Genomic DNA, 24693 nt, shown 5'->3' with positions numbered 1-24693 from the left:
AGTAATCACATATCAAATCTTACTGGCCTTTGGTACTTTCTTTTGAAATCTTTTCATTTTGACCCATTAATCTTATTTTCAGAGATATTGAACTTTCTGGTTCTGATTCTATTTATGTATTGTTGATTGTTTTTTCTCTGATTTCTTTATTGGCTTCTTTTTTGTTTCCATCAATGCTAGGCATTATCCAAAGTTGTATTTTAGGTTTCTGCCACTTTTCCTCTCAGTTACTCTTAATAACTATCAGATATATGTTTATCTGCATGAATTCTTATTAAAACATATCTAAACTTGATATCTTTTTCTGTTTCCGTCATGTATTTTTACATATTTATTTAGATATGCCTCCATTTTTTTTTTTTTTTTTTTTTTTTTTTTTTTTTTTTTTTAGAGATAATACTTTATTGTTGCACAGGGTTTCATAGTTTTTTCCAGGACCCATCAGCTCTAAGTCAAGTAGTTGTTTCAATGTAGTTGTGAAGGGCACAGCTCACAGTGGCCCATGTGGGAATTGAACAGGCAACCTTGGTGTTATGAGCGCCACACTCTAACCAACTGAGCTAACCAGCTGCCCCTACCTCCATCTTTTAAATAACTCATAAATCGCTCCGGTTTCCCTGGTCTTCTCAATCCCCTCTACCCATATCTTTGCCACTGTGGACAATATCACCTATCTTCATGAATTTAAGAATCTTTATCTTAAATTCAATATTTTATTTCTTGTTATTGATGGTATCATATTACCAGAGGGTTACTGTTATTTTCTGTAGTAGTTCTGCTTTAATATACTCGTATATGGTCATCATATCTAAAGGAATTCACTTCATAAATAAATATATTGATAATTACGGTTAAGATATAATCACTAGAATTGAAAGCAAAAGAGAAATAGTTTGTTCCTCTTTCATCTCCTAGTATTTATTGCCATTTATTTACAAGAACTGTGATGTTATTATAAATTTCCCTTCTGAGATACCTCAAAGAAAATGAAAACAAACAATTTCCACCTAATTTCCTTAAATTATAATACTTTAAAGGTTTTTTTGGTACAAATGTCTTTGCCTTCATGTTTTTTTGTTTCAATTTTATATGGGAATGATACAATAGCAGAAGTGTGTTTGACCATGTATTATTTAAAGTCTTGAATTATATCAACTCTGCATTTTTTTTGTCTTTTGCTGAGTAAACATTTTATTTTAGCAAGGTATTTTTTTCCATAATTTTACTACTATTTTAATGTTATTGGTATTGAAGCTCAAAATTATTTGGACTTGATTTTTTTTCACATTTTGATTGAAGAGAGATTTTTCTCCTCAGATTCTCCTGAGAACGATATTCCTATGGAGATTGCTACAGCAGAACCACAAGTTTCTGAGGCAGTATATGATTGTGTTATCTGTGGACAGAGTGGCCCCTCGTCTGAAGACCGACCTACAGGATTGGTTGTACTGTTACAAGCATCCTCAGGTAAAATCAGTTTTTCAGTGGGAACATTTTAGAGACAAAGTATATACAACAAATTAATAAGTACTTGTATTGAATGAAAGTTATATCTTTGTTCAGATATAACTATAGGTCTATATAGGAAGAATCGATTTAGATCTGTATAGCAAAGTTTCTTAGTCAGGTTTTATCTCACTTTTTTGGACATGAGTGTTGGAAGAAGTCCTTAACAGAGAGATCTGTCTATATGTTACACATTGTTTTTCCTTAAAATGTGATGGTATATCACCAATGTTAGGTGGTCAATAACTGAGTTCAGTGTTCTTGGCCATTTAATTGTTCTAAAATCTGGAAGCATTTTAAGCCCAGAAATAGTCTCAGCTTAAATATTTTAACTATATAAGGCATATTCAGGTAGCTTTGCCCTTCTATCTTGAGTTACTAGAAGCAGTCATTCTTGAAACAGCCTGCTAATTGATATGTTAGCCAATCTATAGTTAACAGATTTTTTTTTCTTTTTTTTTAGTTTGAAGGATTTGTCTGAATGCCCTTCATCCTGTCCCATACTGAAGTATTTTGAGGTGGGATTAGGGTTATAAGATACAACAGTTATAAACATATACACACCAAACAGCAGAGACCCAAAATATATGAAGCAAACATTGACAGAACTGAGGGGAGAAATAGTTTTATAATAACAGTTGGAGACTTCAGTGCTCCACTTTCAATAATGGATAGAACAGCTAGACAGAAGATCAAAAAAATAAATAAAATACTTGAGCAGCACTCTAAAACAGTTAAATCTGGAATATCAGTATAGTGTGAGATGGGTATCAGACTGAATGGGGGGAATCACTTCACAAATCATATAAATGTCTAACCGCTATGCTGTACACCTGAAACTAACATAAAATAATATTGAATGTCAGCTATAATATTACAAAAATAGGGGGATGTAAAGTACAGCAGAGGGAATATAGTCAATAATATTCTAATCACTATGTACAGTGTCAGATGGGTAATAGACTTGTTGGGGTTATCACTTTGTGAGGCTTGTAAATGTCTAATCACTATGTTGTTTTCTACATCTGAAACCATTAAAAAGTATTGACATATGTGAAGCTTTTTTTACTCTGTAGAAGGAAACTAGAATACCACTTTTTTAGGTCTTTAAAAATATTCTAATAGTGAAAATATTAGTGTAGCTGGTGGTAAATAACTCAGCTTTTCTTGGTGAAGCAGGTATATATATTGGTTATTTAATAAGTTCTTATCTCTGTTGTTAATATAGTTTTGGGGCAGTGTCGTGACAATGTTGAGCCAAAAAAGTTGCCTATCTCTGAAGAGGAGCAGATTTACCCTTGGGACACATGTGCGGCAGTTCATGATGTGAGGCTATCATTGTTACAGCGATATTTTAAGGATGTAAGTACGCTTTTTATCAAATAGTGTTTTTGTCTGCATAATTGTATTTCCCTCCAGAGTTTTATAGTTTTTCTTCTACCAAATGTCGTTCTAATTTGGAATCTGGAAGTTTGTTAGGAAAAAAATTAATATGTGGATAGTAAAGAAATGGAATTCTGTTACAATTAAAAATTTCAGGATATAAATGTACTTTTATTTTAAATGTTCTTTGTCGTGAGGTATACGAATTCAATTCAATAAAGTAAGTATTAATTCTATGAAAACTTTTAGATATGGTATGAATACTTTATGAAGATTTTTGCCTCATTCTTTTACTTTCATTTAAAGATATACAATAAAATCTCATTATGATCCTTTTTAAATGTAAAGTAGGGGTAGGTTTAATTCATGGACTCTGTGGTTTCTTGTGAACTTGGTAGGTTTTTTTTCCAGCTCTTTGCACCTGGAGATCTAACACTCAGGTGTCATAAGTCTTGGAAGATCAGATTTATTTATTTATTTGTTTGTTTGTTTAGCAGCGATGTTCATTTATGTATAAATTTTTTGTACCATTTTTAATGTTTCCTGACTGGCTTATCAAATGGGGTTTCCTTTCACCTGTTGTTTCTTGGATGTGTCTTGAATTAAGTAAACATGATAATAATTTAAGTTAAAATGTAAAGTGAAGCATTTTTTGAAGTTAACTTGTATGAGATGATTATCTTGATAGATTTCCAAATACAATTTTTTTCTTGCCCATAATGCATTGGATTAAATGGAAGAAACTAGTAGGATAGGTAGAAGACAGAATACTTAATTTGAATACACAGTGACTGACGTAGTGATAAGAGAGTAGAGTGTGTTCAGTGGTCTGGACAGAGAAGATTTTTGGTGGATTATGGAAGAGATGATGGCTCTAATTAAGGAGGTGTTATGTAGCGTAGAAAGAGTCCCAGGTCAGAGAAACTGGGGTTTGGTATTGAATGTGCCATTTCTTAATAATTTGAGCTTGGCCATGTAAACACTCTAGGACTCAATTTCCTCATCTGTAAAATAGGGCTCATAATGATCTTTCATTTCTATAGATCACTTTACACATAATAAAAGTAAGTATAAATGTAAAGTGGTGTTTTTAGTATTCAAGCTAGCCCATTTAGGAGGGCTCAGGTGTTAGGCTTTATAAGGTAGCTTGTTTGAGTAGGTGATGAGGACGATGCTTCCATATATTTTCAGAGGCTTTACAATGAAATTGTTATTTGGAAAAAGAAACCTGTGTGTGCGTGTGTGCACATACATATATGTATGCATGTATACACACACACATTCGCAGTTTTTTCTTTACTTTTTATAGTTTCTTTGAATTTTTTGCAGTGCGTGTATATTTATTCATCAGAGACTGATAAATATCTTCATTTTGAAGAAAATGATGAAATTATGCTAAGTTATGCTTTTGCAGAAATTTACTACCACCTTTATTTAGATTTTATTTTCTTGCCATAATCCTGGTTTTAACTTTATCATTTTGAATCACTTTAGAGTAAATGAATAACAATGGATCCTAAAGCCAAATGGCAAAGAAAAATGACTTGATTCAATCAAAATGTAGTCCAGATTTAAGAGCAATTTTGAGGGAAGGGGAGATCTAATAAAGGAGAGAAAAAGTGGGGTATCTCTTTCAGCCAGAATACTTACTCATTTCTAGAAACAATCCATTTTTTTAAATAAAAAGGCTCTGAACTGAAATCTGAACTGGACTGAATCTGTGTTGTGTTTTTGTTAGTGATTGTGAGATTTTATTCCTATATTACAACTTTTGTGTACTTTGATAATGGTTGTTTTATGTATATATGGTGTGCTTCTTGGACTGTGCCTCTGGAAGTCTAGGGGCATTTTGTATATTCATTTTATAGCCCCCTATAAAAGGGGCTAGTATGTGCTGTATATGTTGTAGATGCTTGTTGGATTTCTTATTGAAATTACTCTAGCAAAGAGTACCAGAGCTTGGTAGCCAGACAGATGTATAGAGGACAAGAGTCACTATCAGTAGGCGCTGATACCGAGTAGAGAATTAAACTGTGTGTATTTGCTTTCTTCAGATCTAATGAATACATTTTAGAGTTGACATGTAGAATTTTAGCCATGTAAGACAGCACAGTTACTGTTGAAACTGGAAGTGTTATATATGAAAGAATAAGACAAAGTAAGGGAGGAACCTGAGCTTTGGAGTCAGATAGAGTTGGGTTTGAACTTAGGCTCTACCACTTATAACAGAGTGATCTTGGTAAACTTTTCATACCACTTACTGTGTGAGATTTTAATAAATGTTGAGGCTGTGAAGATTCAATGTTAAACACTTAGCACAGCAGTGGAAACATCATTGAAGTCTTCCTAAGTTATTAGTCTCATATTGGTAAATGTTTTCCTGCTTTTTTTCCCTCTAGCAGATTCAAATAAGACAACTAATAGTTACATTAACAAATGACTTACTATTTCAGTTTTAAAAGCTATCTGCTTTTTTTAAAAAAGAAAGATTAATTGCATTTTTATAATACATTGCCAAAGTGAGCAGCTTGTTTATTAGCTTACTACTAACCGTTCTACAATGATCTAATACCGAAATCTGCATCTACTTCAAGTGGCTCCAAATCATAAAACAGAGATGAGCAGGTCTCCTGTTGTTTTTCTGATTTGTAACAGTAGAAGCTAGCTCACATGCTGTGAGTATTTGATTTGTGCTGCTGCACATGTTTAAATCTTCTGCGAAGGCATTTTGCACTGTAATATTGCCAACTTTTAGATGCTCATGAAGAGTCTTGATTTAATATTGGAACTTTGTTTACTATTGTTTAAAGATGATTTGGTCATTTTACGTTGCATTGTATAAATTTCTTTCTAACGTAAAAACAAAATTTAAAGGTTTACTCAGTTTTTATGGCTCTCAAATCTTCCATCATATGCTTTCATTCATGTTACACCTTATGCCTACTAATACTGCTCTGGCTTGGCCATCTATTTAGAGGGTAAACTCAAATTCAGGCCCCAGTACTGTTTGACAGAGGGCAAATGAAAACTCAAGAAAATTATTTTAGGAGGAAATGTCTAAGCCTGTTTATAGGTTAAAGGGAAGGAATTAGCAGAGAAAAAGAAGTTGAAGATGTAAGAGAAAGAGGATAGAAGCAACTAACTTTTAAAACAAATTTCAAATGAGTATGTAGTTGGCTTATATAATTTGTTTCCCTTCTTTATTGCATATTAAATTAAACCCTTGTAAATGTTAAGGCACTTTTTTTGGTTATTCTTTTCTTCTTTTTTTAATTAAAAAAAATTAGTTTCAGGTGTACAAAGCAACGCAGTAGTTAGACATTTAAACCCCTCATAAAGTGATAACCCAACCCACCCCCCGGGCTACTACCCCTGTGACATCTTATATAGCTGTTACAATACCATCGACTATCTTCCCTATGTGGTACTCCACATCCCGTGACTATATATACGTATATATTTAGTTATAGTTGACATTCAATATTATTCTACTTCAGCTCTTCAGGTGTACAGCGCATTGGTCAGGCCTCCACACAGTCTATGACGTGATCCCTCTGATAAGTCCAGTGCCATCTGGCACCTTACATGATCTTTACAACATTGTTGATTATATTCCCCATACTATATTAACTATCAATTTGTATTTCTTAATTCCTTCACCTTTTTACCCTGACCCCAACCCCATTCCCATCTATCACCCTGATAGATCTGGTACCTATCTGGTACCATCCCTAGTTATTACAATATTGTTGACTATATTCCTTATGCTATAACTTACATCCCCATGACTATTGTGTAACAACCAGTTTGTTCTTCTTAATCCATTCCCCTTTCACCCGTCCTTATTCCCACTCCCATCTTAAAGTAGTCCCTCTAAGAGTCCTTGTAATACTGGTTTGGTGGTGATGAACTCCTTCAGCTTTTTCTTGTCTGGGAAGCTCCTTATCTGTTCTTCAATTATAAATGACAGCCTTGATGGGTAATCTTGGTTGTATGTCAATGCTTTTCATCACTTGGAATATTTCCTGCCACTCTTCTTGCCTGCAAAATTTCTGTTAAGAAATCAACTGACAGTCATATGGGGGCTCCCTTGTAGGTAACTAACTGCTTTTCTCCTGCTGCTTTTAAGATTCTTTGTATTTAACCTTTGGCATTTTAATTACGATGTGTCGCGGTGTTGGCCTCTTTGGATTCATCTTGTCTGGGGCTCTATGTGCTTCCTGGGCTTGTATGTCTATTTCCTTCACCAGGGTAGAGAAGTTTTCTGTTATTATTTCTTCAGTAGGTTTTCAATTTCTTGCTTTCTCTCTTCTCTTTCTGGTACCCCTATAATGTGAATGTTGGTATGCTTGGTATTGTCCCAGAGGCCCCTTAAACTCTCCTCAATTTTTTTGGATTCTTTTTTTTTTTTTTTTTGCTGTCCTGGTTGGGTGTTTTATACTACCTTATCTTCTACATCACTGGTTGGATCCTCTGCTTCATCTAATCTACTGTTGATTCCCTGTAACATATTCTTCATTTCCGTTATTGTATCTTTTATTTCTGACTCATTTTTATGGTTTTCATCTCCATTGTTATGTTTCCTATCTCTCTGTTGAAGTTCTCCCTGAGATCACTGAACATTCTTATAACCAGTGTTTGGAATTCTGCATCTGATAGATTGCTGATCTCCATTTTGCTCAGTTCTCTTTCTGGAGCTTTGTTCTGTTCTTTTATTTGGGACATTTCTTTGTCTCCCAATTTGGGCTGCTTCCCTGTGTTTGTTTCTATGTATTAGGTAGGGCTGCTATGTCTTCTGGTCTTAGTAGAATGGCTTTATGTAGTAGGTGTGCTCTTGGGTTCAGTGGTGCAGTCTTTCTGGTCACCTGAGCCATGCACTCCAGGTGTGTCCCCTGTGTGGGTTGTGTGTACCCTCCTCTTGTAGTTGAGCCTTGGTTGATAATTACACATCAATGTGAGGGACTGATCCTGGGCTCACTGGTGGCAAGGACTGGCCTTGACTACAGGGGAAGGGTTGTTGTGCAGGGGCTGACCCTACAGAGCAGGAAGAAGTACCTCAGCAGGATTCTAGTACCTACCCAGTCCGCCCCTTTGGTGTGTCGTACTTGGAGATCGCTAGGTGATGCTCCAGCTCATCTTGAAGATGGCCACTGGGGAGGCCAGCCCCAGGACCACCTTGGAGGGGATCTGCTGTAGGTTTACTTCAACCACAGCCTGTGCCCCACCTGGGGCCACCCATTGGGAGCCAGAAAGAAATCTGCAGATGTCTACCACCCATGCTGTGCTTGGAAGCGCCTGTGAGAGGCCAAGCCACGAACCAAGGCCAGCTGCCACGCTTGAGCCAGATGCTGCTTGTCTGGGTTTTGCCAACCTTTGAGAGTTCCTAGGAAAGTGCAGCTTGAGCCAATGCAGGCGGTCTGCGTGAGAAAGACACTGAAAGCAGCCTGGGTGTGCCCAAAAGTGGGGCGGGGCCAGGTCTCAAATCGCGAGGGTAGGGCGAAGTCCCCCCCACTTCCAAGAGAAAGCTGCCTCTCCAGCCCTGGTCCCAAGCCAGACAATTCAATTTCCCACCATTTGTCCCTGCTGCCTTTCCAGCTGCTGCCCCAGCACTGGAGCTCAGAGTGAGGTGAGTGATTCCACTGGTGGGTAAGTCCTCGCGGGGTCCCTTTAAGAGGAGTGCCTGTGAGTGAGTGCAGCCGCACTGTCTCTCAGTCACAGTCTCCACTGTTTTTTACAACCAAAAATTATGGGGACTTCTCTCCCCAGCAGTGGAACCCTGGGCTGGGGTGGGGCTAGTATCTCTCGCTCTTTTAGGGGATTAGAAGGGACCCCCACAGCCAAAATATCCCTCCTGATTTTTAATGGTCACACACGAGTGTGGGACCTGCTTGTTCCCATCTCTGACCTTCCTACCAGTCTGGAGGCGGCTTCTTCTGCACATCCTTAGTTGAAAGGGCTAAGGACTTCAGCTTGATTTTAGGCGATTCTCAATAATGGTTGTTTTGTACATTAATTGTAATTTTGATGTGGTTGTGAGAGAAGGTAAACACAACGTTTACCTACCGTGCCATCTTGGTCATCTTTGGTTATTCTTATAACCATATTTGTACTTTGGAGAGATAGTTAGAGGATGCATCATGGAGAGAAGAAATCAGAGTTAAGGGGATCAGTTAAGAAACTTTATATAAGAAACCCCTTCCCACAACAAATGATACTTGAATTTTATAGTGGTAATAAAGAGGAGAGGCCAAAAATCATGTTATTTATTAGATAGAATTTGTGTGATTTAGGAATTAAAACTGGTATGTGAAGGAATGGGTGTGATGTAGAATAACTCTTAACTTTCTGATTTGGGGACTAAATAGATTGTGGAGTTTTCAAACCAAGAGGAAAAGGAAGCTTCATGGAGAAAATTTCAAGTTTTTGATACATTGATTTTTTGTTATCTGAGAGATGTCAAACTGGAGATTTCTGGCAGCTAAATATTTGTAACTGTCAGGCAAGAGATCCAGACTTGGAGGTAGTTGAATTTACCGATTAAATCACTCAGGGAGAATAGTTTTAATGAGAAGAGAGTAGCACTAAGAATAGAATCTTGAGGAATATAAACATTGGAGGGGCAGGCGAAGAAAGAAATCTTAAAAGGAGACCTAAACCAAATGGTTAAAGAGGTGGGACAAAAAAAAGAGTTGTATTATGGAAGCCCGAGGGAAATAGACACTTTAAGAAGGAAGTTGTTAATGTCAGATGTCACAAAGAAACTAAGTTCCATATAAAACAGGTAAAATAATCAACAGCAGTATAGTTTACACTGAATTACAGTATAATACCGATAGCTTGCATTTTACGAGGTGGAGAAATGCTGCTTCATGATTATTCTCCTTCATTATGAGCATAGATATTTGGAAGCTAAAACTTTATGGTGTTTCTAGTTTAAAGATATTGCCTTAGGGCTGTCAAGTCAGGAGTCAGGTGTTACTTTATGTCACAAAAATACAAAGTTCACATTAGTATTACAATATGAAAGGTTTTATGTGGATATATTTAGATATATTTATGCTTCTTTAAAATTAATTGTATTTTGTCTTTTTTTTTTAAGAGTTCTTGTCTCTTGGCAGTATCAATTGGCTGGGAAGGAGGTGTTTATGTACAAACCTGTGGTCACACATTACATATAGATTGTCATAAATCTTACATGGAATCATTACGGGTAAGTTAATTGGTTCATTTATTTCTTGAAAAATGCAATGGTGTAACTTTTGTTTTTTGTAAAGGTGTGCATTATACATCTGTATGTTTATTTCATCTTTTAGAATGACCAGGTTCTTCAGGGGTTCTCAGTGGATAAAGGAGAGTTCACGTGTCCTCTCTGCAGGCAGTTTGCGAACAGTGTTCTTCCGTGTTATCCTGGAAACAATGTGGAAAATAACCTTTGGCAACGTCCTAGTAACAAAAGCATACAAGATCTCATAAAGGAAGTGGAGGAGCTGCAGGGACGGCCGGGAGCTTTCCCAGTAAGCATCAGTGTAAGGCCGACATATCCTGGTTAACTCAATTCTACTTTCCAGCTTTTGTTTTCATTCTGTTTCTAAATTACTCTGGACCTTTATACATTTAGTAGAATTTGTTTTTCGAGGTTTTTCTCTAGTTCATGGTTATTAAAACAAAAACGAGCATAAGAGAACAAATTATTACCAAAGGCTATACTTTTCCTTAGTCTAAATTTTTATAGTTTTAATATATTATTTTCCAGATAATGAAATTCAGATCATTAGATATGATTAGACTTCTTTTCAAGATGTTGAAATATTAAAAACAAAGCCAAACAAATAAATTATGTACAGAAGGTGCTAAAAAAAATGTATACATATTTTAAGAAAGGAAAAACTGTATTAAAATTGTAATAATATGTGCTGATAACAAAAGATGAATACAAGTCACGTTTGACTTCTGCAATTATAAGAGGTGCTCAAAGTGGTTACCATCAGCATCCAGACACTTCTGATTATGGTGAACTACTGCTTTGAGAAGCATTGACCAAAGTGTCCACTTGTATCGCTGCGCATGACATTTCAATTTCTTCACACAGCACCATGTGCCTCAAACTTATCAGGAATGTGTGTAATTGTTAGGTATGTTGGAGGTTCTGTTGCGTACTCATGTCTCCATTGTTGTACTTCCACAACGTTCTCGAATTTCAAATACCACTTCAAAATGGTCTTGCGCTCCTCGAACGATAACCATGCTTCCACCATTTTCTTTGACTGTCTTGCCTGTCGCATGGTGATACTAGCATTCATTTGATTAATGCCATCTTTTGAGCGAACGTCATACTACACAAATTGAATTCAACTTCGAAAAGTAATACATAGGTAACATCTCTTAAAATGTGTATACATTTTTTTGGCACCCCTGGTATATATGTATTTTGCAATGTAAAACCGTCTCATCATTTAAAAATATGCTTATTAGGTATATTAGGATTAAGATGATATATTTAGACAGAGACACACACACACACACACACACACACACTAGGTATGTGTAATTATAGATTTACACACACACTTGTGTATGTGTGTGTATTAGAGAGATAAAATATTGTATACTTAATTGAACCATTCACCTTAAATGAGTCTATTTTATTGTGGGATTTGATGTGAACCCATCTTTTATCCCATCCAGTAGGATTTATTTATTTGATTCAAATTCTTAAACATTTCACCTTAATTATGGATTATGACATGATCCTTGAGAGAAGTGGCAGCAGTGCTTGGTTTATGCAGTAAATTTATGAAAACTTCAGATTTGACTTTTGAAACGGAAATTCATAGTTTAAAGCTACTCAGAAAGAATCATCTCCTGACAGTTCCTTTTTACAGTTGAAGGCTAATTTTAGAGTCTGTGTGATTTTTTTTTTCTTCTTTTGGAAATCCAAGTTTTTATATGTTTAAAATAGGCTTAAAGTAAGGGACATCAATATTCATCTTTGAAATATGAACATAAATGAAAGTCAGGTTTTTATAAACATAATAACTGTTCTAAATATTATTTAAAAATTATTTTAATGACATCTGTTCATTTGTTTAGAATATAGTTTGTGTGGTTAATTCAGGGTTGGGTTATTAGTGGTACCATCACAATACAGAATTAGGATAAAAGATCCCTAAAATAAGAGAAAATATTTCTTGATCTGTTTTATCTTTGTGCACTGAATATATTTGTAGTAGATAACTAATGTACATCTATTTTGACTTTTTAACTTTAATTTTCTAATATGTTCATATGATAAAATAAACATTGTAGTGTTAGACTATTAGAGAAAATGAGTATAAATAAACTTTATATTTTTGTTTGTATTTTTTACAGTCAGAAACCAACTTAAGTAAAGAAATGGAATCTGTAATGAAAGATATAAAAAATACTACTCAGAAGAAATACAGAGACTATAGCAAGACCCCAGGTTCACCAGACAATGATTTTCTCTTTATGTATTCTGTTGCTAGGTATGTATATCTAGTGTATACTTTTATATTTACTTATCATTATTCTTAGTTTTTTTGTTTTATTTATTGTCATTCATATTTATTTGAAGAAAGGATATTTTAATGTTGGTTGAAATTATGACTAGTTTTAGAACCTCCTAGAAGGACTATAAAAGTATAGTTTTCCTTCATTTTCTGAGAAGTTTATTTGAATGAAATACTGGATAAAGTGTTATTAAGCTTTATAGCGTATGTGGGAAAAAGTATATTATTAACATTTTGAGACAGATACCTACGCCAAAGCATGTGAGTATTATACGGAGGTCAGACACTTAAGTTCACAAACTTTCTACCATGTGCTTTCCACTGTAAACACATGGTGGAAAGTTCTGAACTTAATTGTCTGACAGTATATGAAGGGTGGTATTATGAAATCACTATTCAAGTTCTATCAAAAAGTGATAATACTGAGAATTAAAACATTGTAATATGTTAAACACTATTTATTAAAAAAATAAGAACAGTCAGAAGAACTTATTTTGTTTGTTTTAAGCTAGTGAAAGATATAATATCCTGGAAGACTACAGGTGGTTCAGAAAAACAGGTAAGGGAGAGGACACATGAGATCAGGCCGTTCTGAGGCTCTAGTAGTAGCTAGCTAGGGGCTCAAGAAAGCAGAGGTAAGTATTTCTCATCTTTCAGATTAGGTAGGATTAGTCTATTCAACTGAGTAGGTGTTCAATACCTAAGAAATAGTCCCAAATAGGAATTTTAGCAAACTTAATTGAATAAAAATGGGGAACCATAAAAGAAGTAAATAGGGGAGAAATGGGCACAATTAGGAACTCATAAACACAGTCTGCCAGAACTGATAACTATACACCCCTGGATATCTCTAGGAGCATACTTCGTATTTTGTCCAAGTACTGTTGAAGTAGGCAAGATTTAAAGAGATAATGTAAGTGGAAATCATGCAGCAAATCAGTGGCAGAGTAGGACTCAAACTCAGTCACATCTCTTGAGTTGAGGTCTAGTGTTTTTTCAATTCCCATTTTCCTTTTTCCTCTCTTGCGTTCAGCTTTTATAGGTCATATATGCATGCAGTTCATCATGGCTATTCTCTTTGCCCCATTCCTGGAGCAGAGGATGACAAAAGGGTAAATGAAGTATATGTAGTCTTTAGAACCCAGAAAAAATTGTACCAGATTTAAGAAGATTGCAGCAAGCATGGTAGAGCTCAAGATAAGGAAACATGAGTCTTTGGTCTAAGAATGAAAATGCTGGGCATGGATTGATGTAAAAGGATAAAATGGACTGGGAAGTAACTTTCTAGTCTTCAGTTCCTAGATTATTGTTATTATTTATCCAGAACGCTTTGGGGGAAGATAAAACAGTCAACATTTTGTCTCTGGAGAGTTACCAATTGCATACGTTGAATAAAATATACTTTATATGAAAACTAAATAGAACATAATTTAATTTTCTGAGGTTTCGGGGTTTTACAAAACTGTGTACAATATTGTGGTAATAATGCCATAGAAGATTTGGATGAATATAGAGCAACTCAGTTATGGGGGTGTGTGTGTGTGTGTGTGTGTGTGTGTGTGTGTGTGTGTGTGTGTGTGTGTGTGTGTGTGTGTGTGTGCACGCATACACAGCCATGCACTACTTAACAATGAGGATACGTTCCGAGAAATGCTTTGATAGGCGGTGTTTTCATTGTGTGGACATTATAGGATGTACTTATGCAAACCTAGATGGTATAGCCTACAACACACCTAGGCTATATGGTATAGCCTATTGTTCCTAGGCTACAAGCCTATGTAGCATGTACAAACATGAGATTGAATCAAGCACAAGAGAAATGATGCCATCAGTGGATGTGGCAAACATGAGATGTATGAGGGGGTTGCCAGTGTAACGTAGCATCCTGTTTTACACAAAACTTTTATAAGTAAAAAGAATATACTCTAAAATAAGGATAAAAAGTGTAGTATGGTAAATACATAAACCAGTAACATAGTTATTTATTATCATTATCAAGTATTATAGACTGTCCATAATTGTATGTGCTCTACTTTTATACGACTGGCAGTGCTAGGTTTGTTCACACCAACATCACTACAAATATGTGAGTAATGCGTTGTACTATGATTTTAGGACAGCTATGATGTTATTAAGCAATAGGAATTTTTCAGCCCCATTGTCTTATGGGACCACTGTCATATATGCAGTCTGTCGTTGACTGAAATGTCGTTATGTAGCCCATGATATCTCTCTCTCTCTCTCTCTCTCTCTCTCTCTCTCTCTCTCATTTTGATTATGTATTTATGTCTTTGATTTTCTTAGGATTGACCTTATAAGAAAATCCTTGTTGAATGGGAATGATCTATATATGGAATTAGGCTATGGTATAATAAATCCAGTAATTTGATTTAAATTTAGTTTAGTGGAAGTTTTAGATTCCTATTTCTTTGTTTATATATATGTATATATGTGTACATATATACATGTATATATACATATATACATGTATATATGTATGTATAACTTATAGAATAATACTTGCTGTGATAATGGGAGACTTTTTGGATCAACGTATTTCGGGTTTTCTCTTTCATAGATAGGGACAGATGTCAAATGTTATTTACTAAGGGTGTATGTAGAGAAACAGAAAATATGCTCTCTCCTCCTCCCATCCATCTCTGATCTGTAATGATAAACTCTAAAGTAGCAAGATAATGATTCTGAGCGTGAAAATATATAACCCTTAAAAACCTCATTATTCTTTGGTTAAAATTACTAGGCCATTGCAAATTTCTCACAGTGAGAGTGCATGCCTTCTCTAATTTTTACTCAGTCATTAAAAAGAATACAAAAATCCAAATTGACTGAAAAAACAAAAACATGAATTGAAGGGAAAAAGTATGTTGTATCCTATTTGAGTAGGATATAATTTTCTCAAGATAGGAAACCAGATCTTTATAATTATCTTATGCCTAGCATACAACCTTATTTTATAAGTATTTATGATTACAGCTTATTATTTTTATGCCTAAAATGTAGGCTTTAAAATTTTCATCAATATTTAAAATGCTTAAATATGTAACTAAAATATTTAGAAATAAATTTAATTTTGAACCACTTTTAAATGAAATGTTTTGATTCTTAAATAAATGTATAGTTTATCAGAATGTTCCAATTTATTTATTTGACATTAGTAATTTGAATGGAATACAACCCTAGTTTCCCAGAGCTGAATTTATCTCTGCTGAATGAGTAATTTTGTTTGCTCTGTGGGGAGCTTAAATTTTTTGATGTTCAGAAGTAAAATATTTCTAGTGGGTAACTAGCCTGTTTCCTTTAATAATTGTTTTAGAGCTTTTTTTTTCTTTTTGGTAGTGCACTGCTTATCTCTTTGTTTTTAATTTTATTTGTATGGTGAAAGCTTGGAAGATATTCTTAGGGCAGCAGAGAAGAAATTGTTAGAATGATATCTTTTTGCTGTATTAAAATTAATCAAAATCACTATATTCAAGTTTTAATGTATTTCCAAAAAACCATTCTATTGCATATATCATTCAAATGGGTTAGGGAAGGTTAATTTTGGGAAAGAGCTTTCTTCATGTCAGTGCCAATTCATTATTTCATTATTGAAGCAATGAATGACAAGAATTTCAGTAATTGATTTTTCCAAGGATGTGGGACTCAGGTCACATACAGCCTAGAGGTATGGTGAGCAGCACTTGTCCTGTTTATAGTGCGAAACATGGGAATGGAAAGAAGATGAAACATGAGTAACGAGATGTAGGTTGAGAGACATCTGTAAATCACAAATGGGTGAACTACTCAGTAGATTGAATGCACCTTGCTTCATGCATTAGTTGCTTTATAAGTTTAAACTTTATAAACTAATTTTGTTAGAAATAAAAGGGATGCTTACTAAAATACCAAATTATGAATCCTTTCAAAACTAAAAAATTCTTTTGGAAAACAAATAATCTAGCCCCCCTCCCTTTTTTTTGTTTTTGCATTCACTACTGGGTTTAAGGGACTAGAAGGAAGGGTCAACAGAAGAAAGAGAATAAACTTCAGGGACTAGAGATAATTTTATCATTGGTTACATATCAAAAACAAAGAGATTTTCAATTCCTAAGAATTTTTGGAGTACTTTGTTAGGTACCATCAGGGATTTAAAAGCTGTATCTGAAATGGTTCCTGCTGTCCAGGAATTCAATATAGTGGGAGAGACAAAACTAATATACATTAATCTGTATAAAACAGTATAGTTTTTTAAAAATATGCATCCCTGAGAAAGTGCTATAGAACTTCGAAAGGGAAGATAAGCAAATTGAAATATGAAGTATGTGGAAGTGCTGCTTTTCTGTCTCAAGGAAAGGTAGTGCTCCCCAACTCCTGGAGGGGTTAGAGCTTGAGCTGTGTGTTTTGTAATATAGGCTATTGTATGGATAAAGATACTTCTCTGAGAAATTGAGTAACTTGCTTAACCAGCAAATGGTAGGCTCAGTTCTTGATCCCACACTATGCCATTGTGTGTTTGAGTGTGTGTGTGTGTGTGTGTGTGTGTGTGTGTGTGTGTGTATAAATTATACAAATTTGTTTTTCAAATTATAGCTCTGAAAATAGATGTGAGTGCCAAAGGGAGGGCGGGGAGAAGGGAAAACAGACCTTGATCATGCAAAAAGAAGCTGGAGCGTAGTTGGAGAAATTTTTATACAGATATATCTAGGTGGCCACCATGATAGTTTTTACGCAACCTTTCTCTTTCTTTCAAATATAGAGATTTTCTCTTTTTTTTCTTCCAAACTAATTTGAATATATTTTTGTTAGAAAATATAGAAAGTAGAGTCTACTTTTCTCTACGAACAAAAAGGCTAAGAAAACTGCTCCCAGCACATACTTATTTTTACATCATCCCAAATTTAGGAGGGCAGAAATCGAATATTGTGTTGTGATTTTCAACAGTGAGGGAAGATAGGATGTGGGTTTTGAGATGCATTTCTGTCTCCTATTTTCTAGCAAATCTCAAATTAAAGGGCCAATTTTGTTGTAAATGAAATAAGAACAAGCTGATGGTTAGGACCTCTGACATTGATTTTTAAAGCCCTAAATATTACATGATACTAACTAACCCTTTGGATAGGTAGTTTTTATTTTTTTAAATCAGAAAGAAGGTTGTGCAGGTGATCTTCCAACCATAACGTGAAATAATTACATTTAGTAGTTTTCCTTCAAATATTCTTTAAAATCAAATTCCTGCTAACTTATTTGTCATCCTTTAATGTATCTTATTTGATGATTGAATAAACAGAATTGTTCTTGTATTCATAGTTTAATGAATAGTTTTACAAATTATACTGAAATAAAAGTTGACGTTCTGGTTCTAATATTCGACTGTAAGAATTGATCATGTTTCTCATTAGCTCTTTTAAAAGTACTAGCTAACAATCTTAGTTTTTATTAGAGAATATAGCCAACAATTTCCCCCTGCAGATTAGGCGACAGAACATTTATGAAAGCAAAATGTATTGATTTCATTTATATTCTCTTGATGAAGGCACACATGCTGGTCTCCCCTGTTTTCTGTCCACTAATGAGAAATCCTTGTCCCTGCTTCCTTGCTGGTAGGTTTTTAGAAGTTCAGTGAGCAATGCAAATCGCCTGAAGGGTGGAAAATTCCCTTGTCACAGAGATGCCCTTATCAGCAGCAACCAGATGGAGCTCTGGGCCAGGAATATTATCAATGTGAAATTGCTTCTTTTTCCCCTCCCCACCCAGTAGAGAGGATTAAAGCATTCCTTTAGAAACGAGTAGTTGCAAAGGCACAGACTTAGGAATATTAATGATTTTAACAGTTTTCATTTATAAGTAAATATATAAAATAAATATATAAAAATAACATCTTAAAACATTGTTTTTAAAATACAACCAAAACCAGTTCAAACGTTTTGTTTTAAATAAAATAGGAAAATGTTCTTTTTGAAATCACTTGCAAAGCGTCAGCTTCAAACTTGCTGCCTTTTTTTTTAAGATGGGGTATGGCTCACTATTATTGTCAAATGCATATCTTCAATATAAACAAGTTTATTCAGTTTTAGTTGTGGCAAATGAAGATGTATTTATTGTTTACTAGTACTGTTGAAGTAAAAATACACATAATTTATCACAGAATTTTTATTATTTTGGCAAAATTAGCTATGTTACTATTAATGTTTTAAAGTAAAACTTTAGATTTCGTATCAATTTGATTTTTGAAATGTCAATTTAATAGTTATTGCTATTCTGTAAGCTAATAACTGCTAAATATAATTTTGGATCTATATGAACAATACTGATGTTTAGCAGTGTCACTAGTTACAGAATTATTGACACTTATACAAATTACACAAATATTTTAATAAAACTAATTTTAGAAGTCCATAAAAGAGACTGCTATTTATTATGTGTTGTTCATAGTCACTTTGATGTTAGTGAGTTTGTTTCTTAATGTTGATTTCTAGATACCAACTAAGCTCCAATGAATAACCATTTCTCTGATAGAAAAATTGGTATGACCTTAGGTAACGGTAACCACCTACTCAGTGGCTAACAGTTGGAGTACATAGTCTTTCTTCAGATTCTAATGCAGGTTTATGAAATGTGTTGCAGTTATTTTCTTCATGGCCTAGTTTTTAGTATTTGGCAATAGTTGGAATTTTGCAACAATTACATTGGATGTATGCCATTTTGCAGGTGTAAATATGAACGTATAAGTAAGGACAGGTCAACTGTTCCCTTTTTATTTCTAAATATCAGATAAAATATGATTATTACTGATACTGCATAAGCTATAGTTTTGCAAATAATAAAGTTCAAGAACTTTATTATTTAGGTTGATTCAGACATCAATAAAACAAAAAATATTGTTTCAGCCTAATGACTGAGATATATATATATATATGTATATTTTAATGCTTTACTTACAGAACTAATTTGGAACTTGAATTAATTCATCGAGGAGGCAATTTGTGTTCAGGTGGTGCAAGCACAGCTGGCAAAAGGTCTTGTTTAAGTAAGTATTAAACAGTGCTAAATTTAAAAAAATTTCTAGTTATGTTATTTTTGAAAGCATATACAAAGTGATATTATTTCGGTATGTTTTCAAACTTTTTTATGTTATACATAATTTTAATAGTGATTATATGCTTTAAATGGTAATCTTGTACTTAGAAGAATCTTGAATATTTAGCTCTTTCCACACTATGATTACTCAGTAAATAAATGTCATACTAATTGATCAGCTATCAATTGGTTCAAAATTAAAACAATGTATTTTTCTCAGCTATAAATAATTGTCCTCAAACTGGAATACTTTTTTAAAGAATTTTTACATTGTCTGCATTTAAGAAAATCTTTTTATAAAGATAATTTGTATTGCCTACAGATTCCTATATACCTATATAGCTGCTGTTAATGAAGGAGGGCATTTGTACTGTATTTTGATGTGCACATTAAAACGTATTAAAATTGTGTATGATTGCTTGTATTTATGAATATACCTCATATTGTAAAAATGGCATGATTCTTCAATACTTTTTGTAAGGGTATTGTTGAGAGAAGTGTCATTTGGAACTGAAAGTAGCATGGTTTTGATGTTATAAATATTTTGTTATTGTTAGAGAATTAATGTGAATACTAGGAATAATATTATTTAATGTCATGTATAGCTAATTATTGGTCCTAGATCACTGGGGTTAAAATACTCCCTTAAGTAATTGGTATGGGAAATTAAATTCTTGAAAACATGTAAAGTATGCTTTTGGAAAGAATATATTTTCTTAAGTGCTAAAAATGTTAGTAACTATTAAAAACTATAGTACATATTTGTTTTAAAAAATATATGTGTATTATTTTTAAAAGATTTATATGTGATTTTGGAATGATTTCAGAGCAAAGGACTGGTCAAAAATACCTTGAAATTTCTAACATCAAGATACAAACTTAGGTGAAATTTCAACTGAGTTATTTTTAAAATTCTTAATAGTTATATTAGATTTTGGTATTTTATTTTGGGTTATCATTGATTCCTAGAAGTTTAAGATTTTAGAAGTAATTTTTTGCTGAGTACTTAATATTTATTGTCTCCTTGATATATACCCCTAAATCCTACTTATACCCAATGATTTAGTATTATGTTTTAAACAGGAGGTTGTTGATACTTGGGAGTTTTATCTTCTAGTCTGTTTGAATTAGCAGAAACTATAATTTCACTTATATAAATTATTTTTTGTTAATTTATTTTTGTTTGGCATTGGTTTATAATATTCCAAAAACTGTTAAATTAAAACGTGTTTAGTAAAGGAATTTCAGTTTTATGTTCAAGCTCGACTTCATTTTTTTCCTCTTAGGAACTTATCCAGAGGCTTGTAAATGGTGAATTTATTCAGAATCCTAAAAATAGTAGTAAAATTCTAGCAGAAACCACTTCAATTATCACTGTCAATTTAAATTATTAAATTGATAGTTACTTGCAAACTTTCGTTTCTATTAATTTCCCCCTTTAGGAAATAAGAGATTACAATATGCCTAGTGTAGAAGGTCATGATGAAACTTATCCTAAATATAAGTTAATACTGTTTTTCGTTTTCTTGTTTTATCAATTATGTGCTTACCCCCCCACCCCAACTTTATTGAGGTATGATTGACAACTAAAAATTATATATATTTAGGTGATACAACATAGTGTTTTTTGTTTTTAATTTTCATACAATTTATTATTGTTCAATTGCTAATGCATTATTTATCCTAATATTTATAAGAGCAGCTCTGTAAGTCATAGAATATTTTGTATGTTATATGAAATCCAGAAGGTAAGTTAATTTTTAGCTCAGGTTTTTTTTTTTAAGCACTTAACATTCTTTTGACCTGTTAAGAGATGAGGTTAGACGGGATTTATACCCAAAGAATGGTAGTAGTTTACCTATTGGGAGCAAAATACATTGTTAATTTGGGGAGACCTGGGTTAGAGGGGTAAGAATGTGTCTTGAAAATTCGAGCTAAGAGGAGTAGCTTTAATTATTCTTTAAAGTCTGTCTGAAGGTTGTATGCTTTGTGGCCCAGATAGCCAGGCCTTCCTGCATTTGTGATTTGCCTCTTCCAGGAGCTAAGTACTATAGATAATAATTTCCACTATTGGGGACTCTGAGATCTTGCTTGGCTTAGGACAGGGGCAGCTTCTTTCTTCTGCAGTTTGATTAAAAGCCTCTTCCCTGCCCTCAGTTTTAAAGATGGTCCTCAAATTAGATCTGGATTCATGAAGTGTGTCCTCTTTGGTAAGGAGGAAATTAGGAGTCCTAAGAACTGACTTTTTTCTTTACCCTTCCCAGGACTACTGATGTGTAGAAGCAGAATTGTGCTTCTCCACCCCGTATTGCACCATGCTATATTGTAAAGGTGAAGGGGGAAGCCGCTAGTCATGTAAACCTTAAAATTGGAAGGAGAAAAATTCCATGAAACTAATACTAATACTATGATACTTGAGGTAACCAGAGAACGATGGCATAGTGTGCGTGGGAGTAGAGACATAGGGACTCCAGGAAGCAGGAAAGGAACACAACATGGAAAGTAGAAAAATACTAAAGACAGCCCTTTCTTTCGGTATTTTCCCATTCGTACATGAAGGAATAAAACCTCTCCTTAGTAAGCAAAGCTCTGCTACCTTACCCCTGAACTTGTATATGTCCATATTGATTAGAAGCAACATAGAATACAGTGCTGGAAGAAGCATTGGGTTAGAGTTAGAAGATCTGGATTCTCGTCGTATTTGTTATCTGTTGGACTTTAGGGAAGTCACCTAACTTGTGACCTTATTGTGGAAATGGGGATGATGACTAACATATATCGTGGTTAATATAAGGCTCAAATGGTAGTAGAGCTATTGATCTTCCTTTCCTAGGGTTGTTCCCAGGCCTCATTTGAAGAGCTCCCTCCCATCCACAGCTAATTTCTCAGGGGTGTGTAGAGGAAGCAGGGGAAGCTGACTCTTGTGCGAGGAGTATACCCACAACTATTACATTCACCCTGGGATGAATGAGAGCCATTTCCTCACTTTAATTATTCAGATACAGAGAAATTGAGATCCCCTCCCCAGCCCTGACCCCACTGCCAATTTAATTCAGTCATTTGGCCAGTTGAGATTTTTTTCATTGACAGTTATTTAACCAGCAATAACTATACTTACAGGACTAAAATCTTAAATGATCTAGAAATGCAGACCCAGTTAAGTTTACCTTAGGTCAATTTTAACAGCGATACAATTTAAGATAAAACAAATTTGTAGAAGTCTTTGTGATAACTCTTCTCTTTCATGTGTATCTCCGTCTTAATGACCAACATGAATTATACTAAGAAATAATCAACCAGTTTTTGATTTCTTAATGTTTTAAAATAACAGAATTCCCAAGCTCAATGAACATCTGTTTCAAACGCATTTTTAAAAGATTTTAACATGTAACAACTTTGGGTTCAGTTTCCTTAAGTCATAAAAATTGGCATACTGATGTCTCATGTGTGCAAGGTATTCATAGTTATACATGTAAATATATTAATTTTACAATAAAGTTGGAGTTATGTTCTTTATAGGTTTTTTGTGTGTAAAATAGTCTTACTTTAAAAATTGACAAAGATAGTGATTGTTAAATATTACCTTTTTGTTCCAACTGAAAGTTCTTAAAATTAAATCTTAGGTTTTTTTAAGGACAAACCAGTCATTCAGTGGTGCTTTCCGTTTTAGTAAAGAGGTGTCTGTGTTGTGCTTAAGTATATTATGATCCTTAGATTTGTCACAATTGTAAAGAATTTGATTAGGTATTTAATAAATAGAATTCTTCATCCCAGGTAAGTGTCACAGCAACCAGCACAGTGAAGAAGACGGTGGGAGCAAGTAGGTCCAGCATTGCTTTAGTAGTTAGAGTTGAGAGGTCAGTCTCTTTAGGGACAGTAAAGTTAGGGCTGATTAATTGGCCGACTTCTTGATTTGGTTACTGAGTCAGTGTGTTATTATGGCAGAAAAGGAAGAGTATAAATTCATCATGAATTTTATGCTTGTATGATTTTTTTTACTGGATTGTTGATTTATTCATACAGTATTCAGCGTACTATAAAAAAATCCTGCCATGTGTCAAGCACCATGCTAACCTAGGGAGCACAAATAGGAAAGACACAATTGTCTTCTTCAGGGAGATCTCACCATCTAATAGGAGAGGAAAACATGTAAAAAATAATTACCGGGCTGTATAAAAAGTGCTAAAATAGAGTTAACTCAAGGTATAAGAATGTATAAAGCAAGGGGTGATGACATTATCTCAGGGATGGTATTAGAGAAAACTTGACAGAGAAACACTTGAGCTGGCTCTTGAAAGATGAATCAAGTTTGCCTTGAAAACAAGAAGGTACTACTATGCTAGGCTGAGAGAACAGTTTGCAAAGACAGAGTAGACAACATGACATGCTGGGGAACACTTGGGAAGGGAAAGGGAGGAAAGAAGGTTAGTAAATGAACCTGAAAAAGAAGATAGGGGTTGGCTCATGAAGGGCTTTTTGTGCCTATTCCTTTAGTGGTTCACAACCAATTATGTGATAATGTGAATGGCTTTATTGTTTCCCGGGATTGGAAGGGGGTGAAACAACAGACATAAAGCTGAATGAGCACTCTATCGAGTGATCCAGTTGGGAGAAGATGTATTGGTGGAGTGGAGCAGAAGAGGATGGATGTTAGGAGGCAGAACCAATAGGGTTGGTAATTGGCCTTGAAGGGCAAGGATGTTGGAGATGACTCCCAAGTTTTTCCTTGTATGTTTGCATGGGCGGTTGTGTCATTCACTCAAATAGGAATTATAAGAGGAAATGAATATTGGAGCTGGGCTGGGCTATATAATCAGTTTAATTTTGAATACAAGTTTATTGATTTTGTAGTGCCTGTTGAACATCTGAAGTGCTAGAGAAATTTGTGAATGGTAAATTTATAGGTAGAGGTGTGAGTTGATCTTAGGTGAAGAAGTGTGTACAGCGTGAGAGGGAAAGAGGACTAAGAAGGGATCCCTTTTCCTTTCTTATGGAGAATACCACCGGTTAGGGTCCAGTAGAGGAAGAAGAGCATGTACAAGTAACTGAGAAGGAACTGGGGGAGAACCAGGGCAGAGTGGTACCGAAAGTTCAGGAGAGGAAAGAGAAGAGATTCAAATCCATGACTTCCTGGCTCCTACTAGACAGTGATGCCTCCTATAGATATGTTGAAATCACAGCACACCTGTAAGTTAAT

At 34.4% G+C, this 24693-nt stretch overlaps 1 protein-coding gene across 6 annotated transcripts in view; it reads left to right on the top strand.

The window, feature by feature from the left end:
• Positions 1 to 24693, top strand: part of UBR3 (ubiquitin protein ligase E3 component n-recognin 3) — a 170511-nt gene that overhangs the window by 101567 nt on the left and 44251 nt on the right. For 4 of the 6 annotated variants that reach the window (XM_033111956.1, XM_033111955.1, XM_033111960.1 and 1 more), the window contains 6 exons: positions 1318 to 1467; positions 2735 to 2868; positions 9989 to 10099; positions 10203 to 10415; positions 12259 to 12395; positions 19361 to 19446. In XM_033111956.1, the coding sequence (XP_032967847.1) occupies positions 1318 to 1467; positions 2735 to 2868; positions 9989 to 10099; positions 10203 to 10415; positions 12259 to 12395; positions 19361 to 19446 (831 nt within the window). The remainder of the gene's footprint in view (positions 1 to 1317; positions 1468 to 2734; positions 2869 to 9988; positions 10100 to 10202; positions 10416 to 12258; positions 12396 to 19360; positions 19447 to 24693) is intronic. The other 2 variants (XM_033111959.1, XM_033111957.1) reach the window with 1 other exon arrangement.

The sequence above is a fragment of the Rhinolophus ferrumequinum genome, chromosome 8 (assembly GCF_004115265.2).
Source record: "Rhinolophus ferrumequinum isolate MPI-CBG mRhiFer1 chromosome 8, mRhiFer1_v1.p, whole genome shotgun sequence".
In the NCBI taxonomy this organism is placed as follows: Eukaryota; Metazoa; Chordata; class Mammalia; order Chiroptera; family Rhinolophidae; genus Rhinolophus; species Rhinolophus ferrumequinum.
This window is presented reverse-complemented; position numbering and strand designations above follow the sequence as displayed.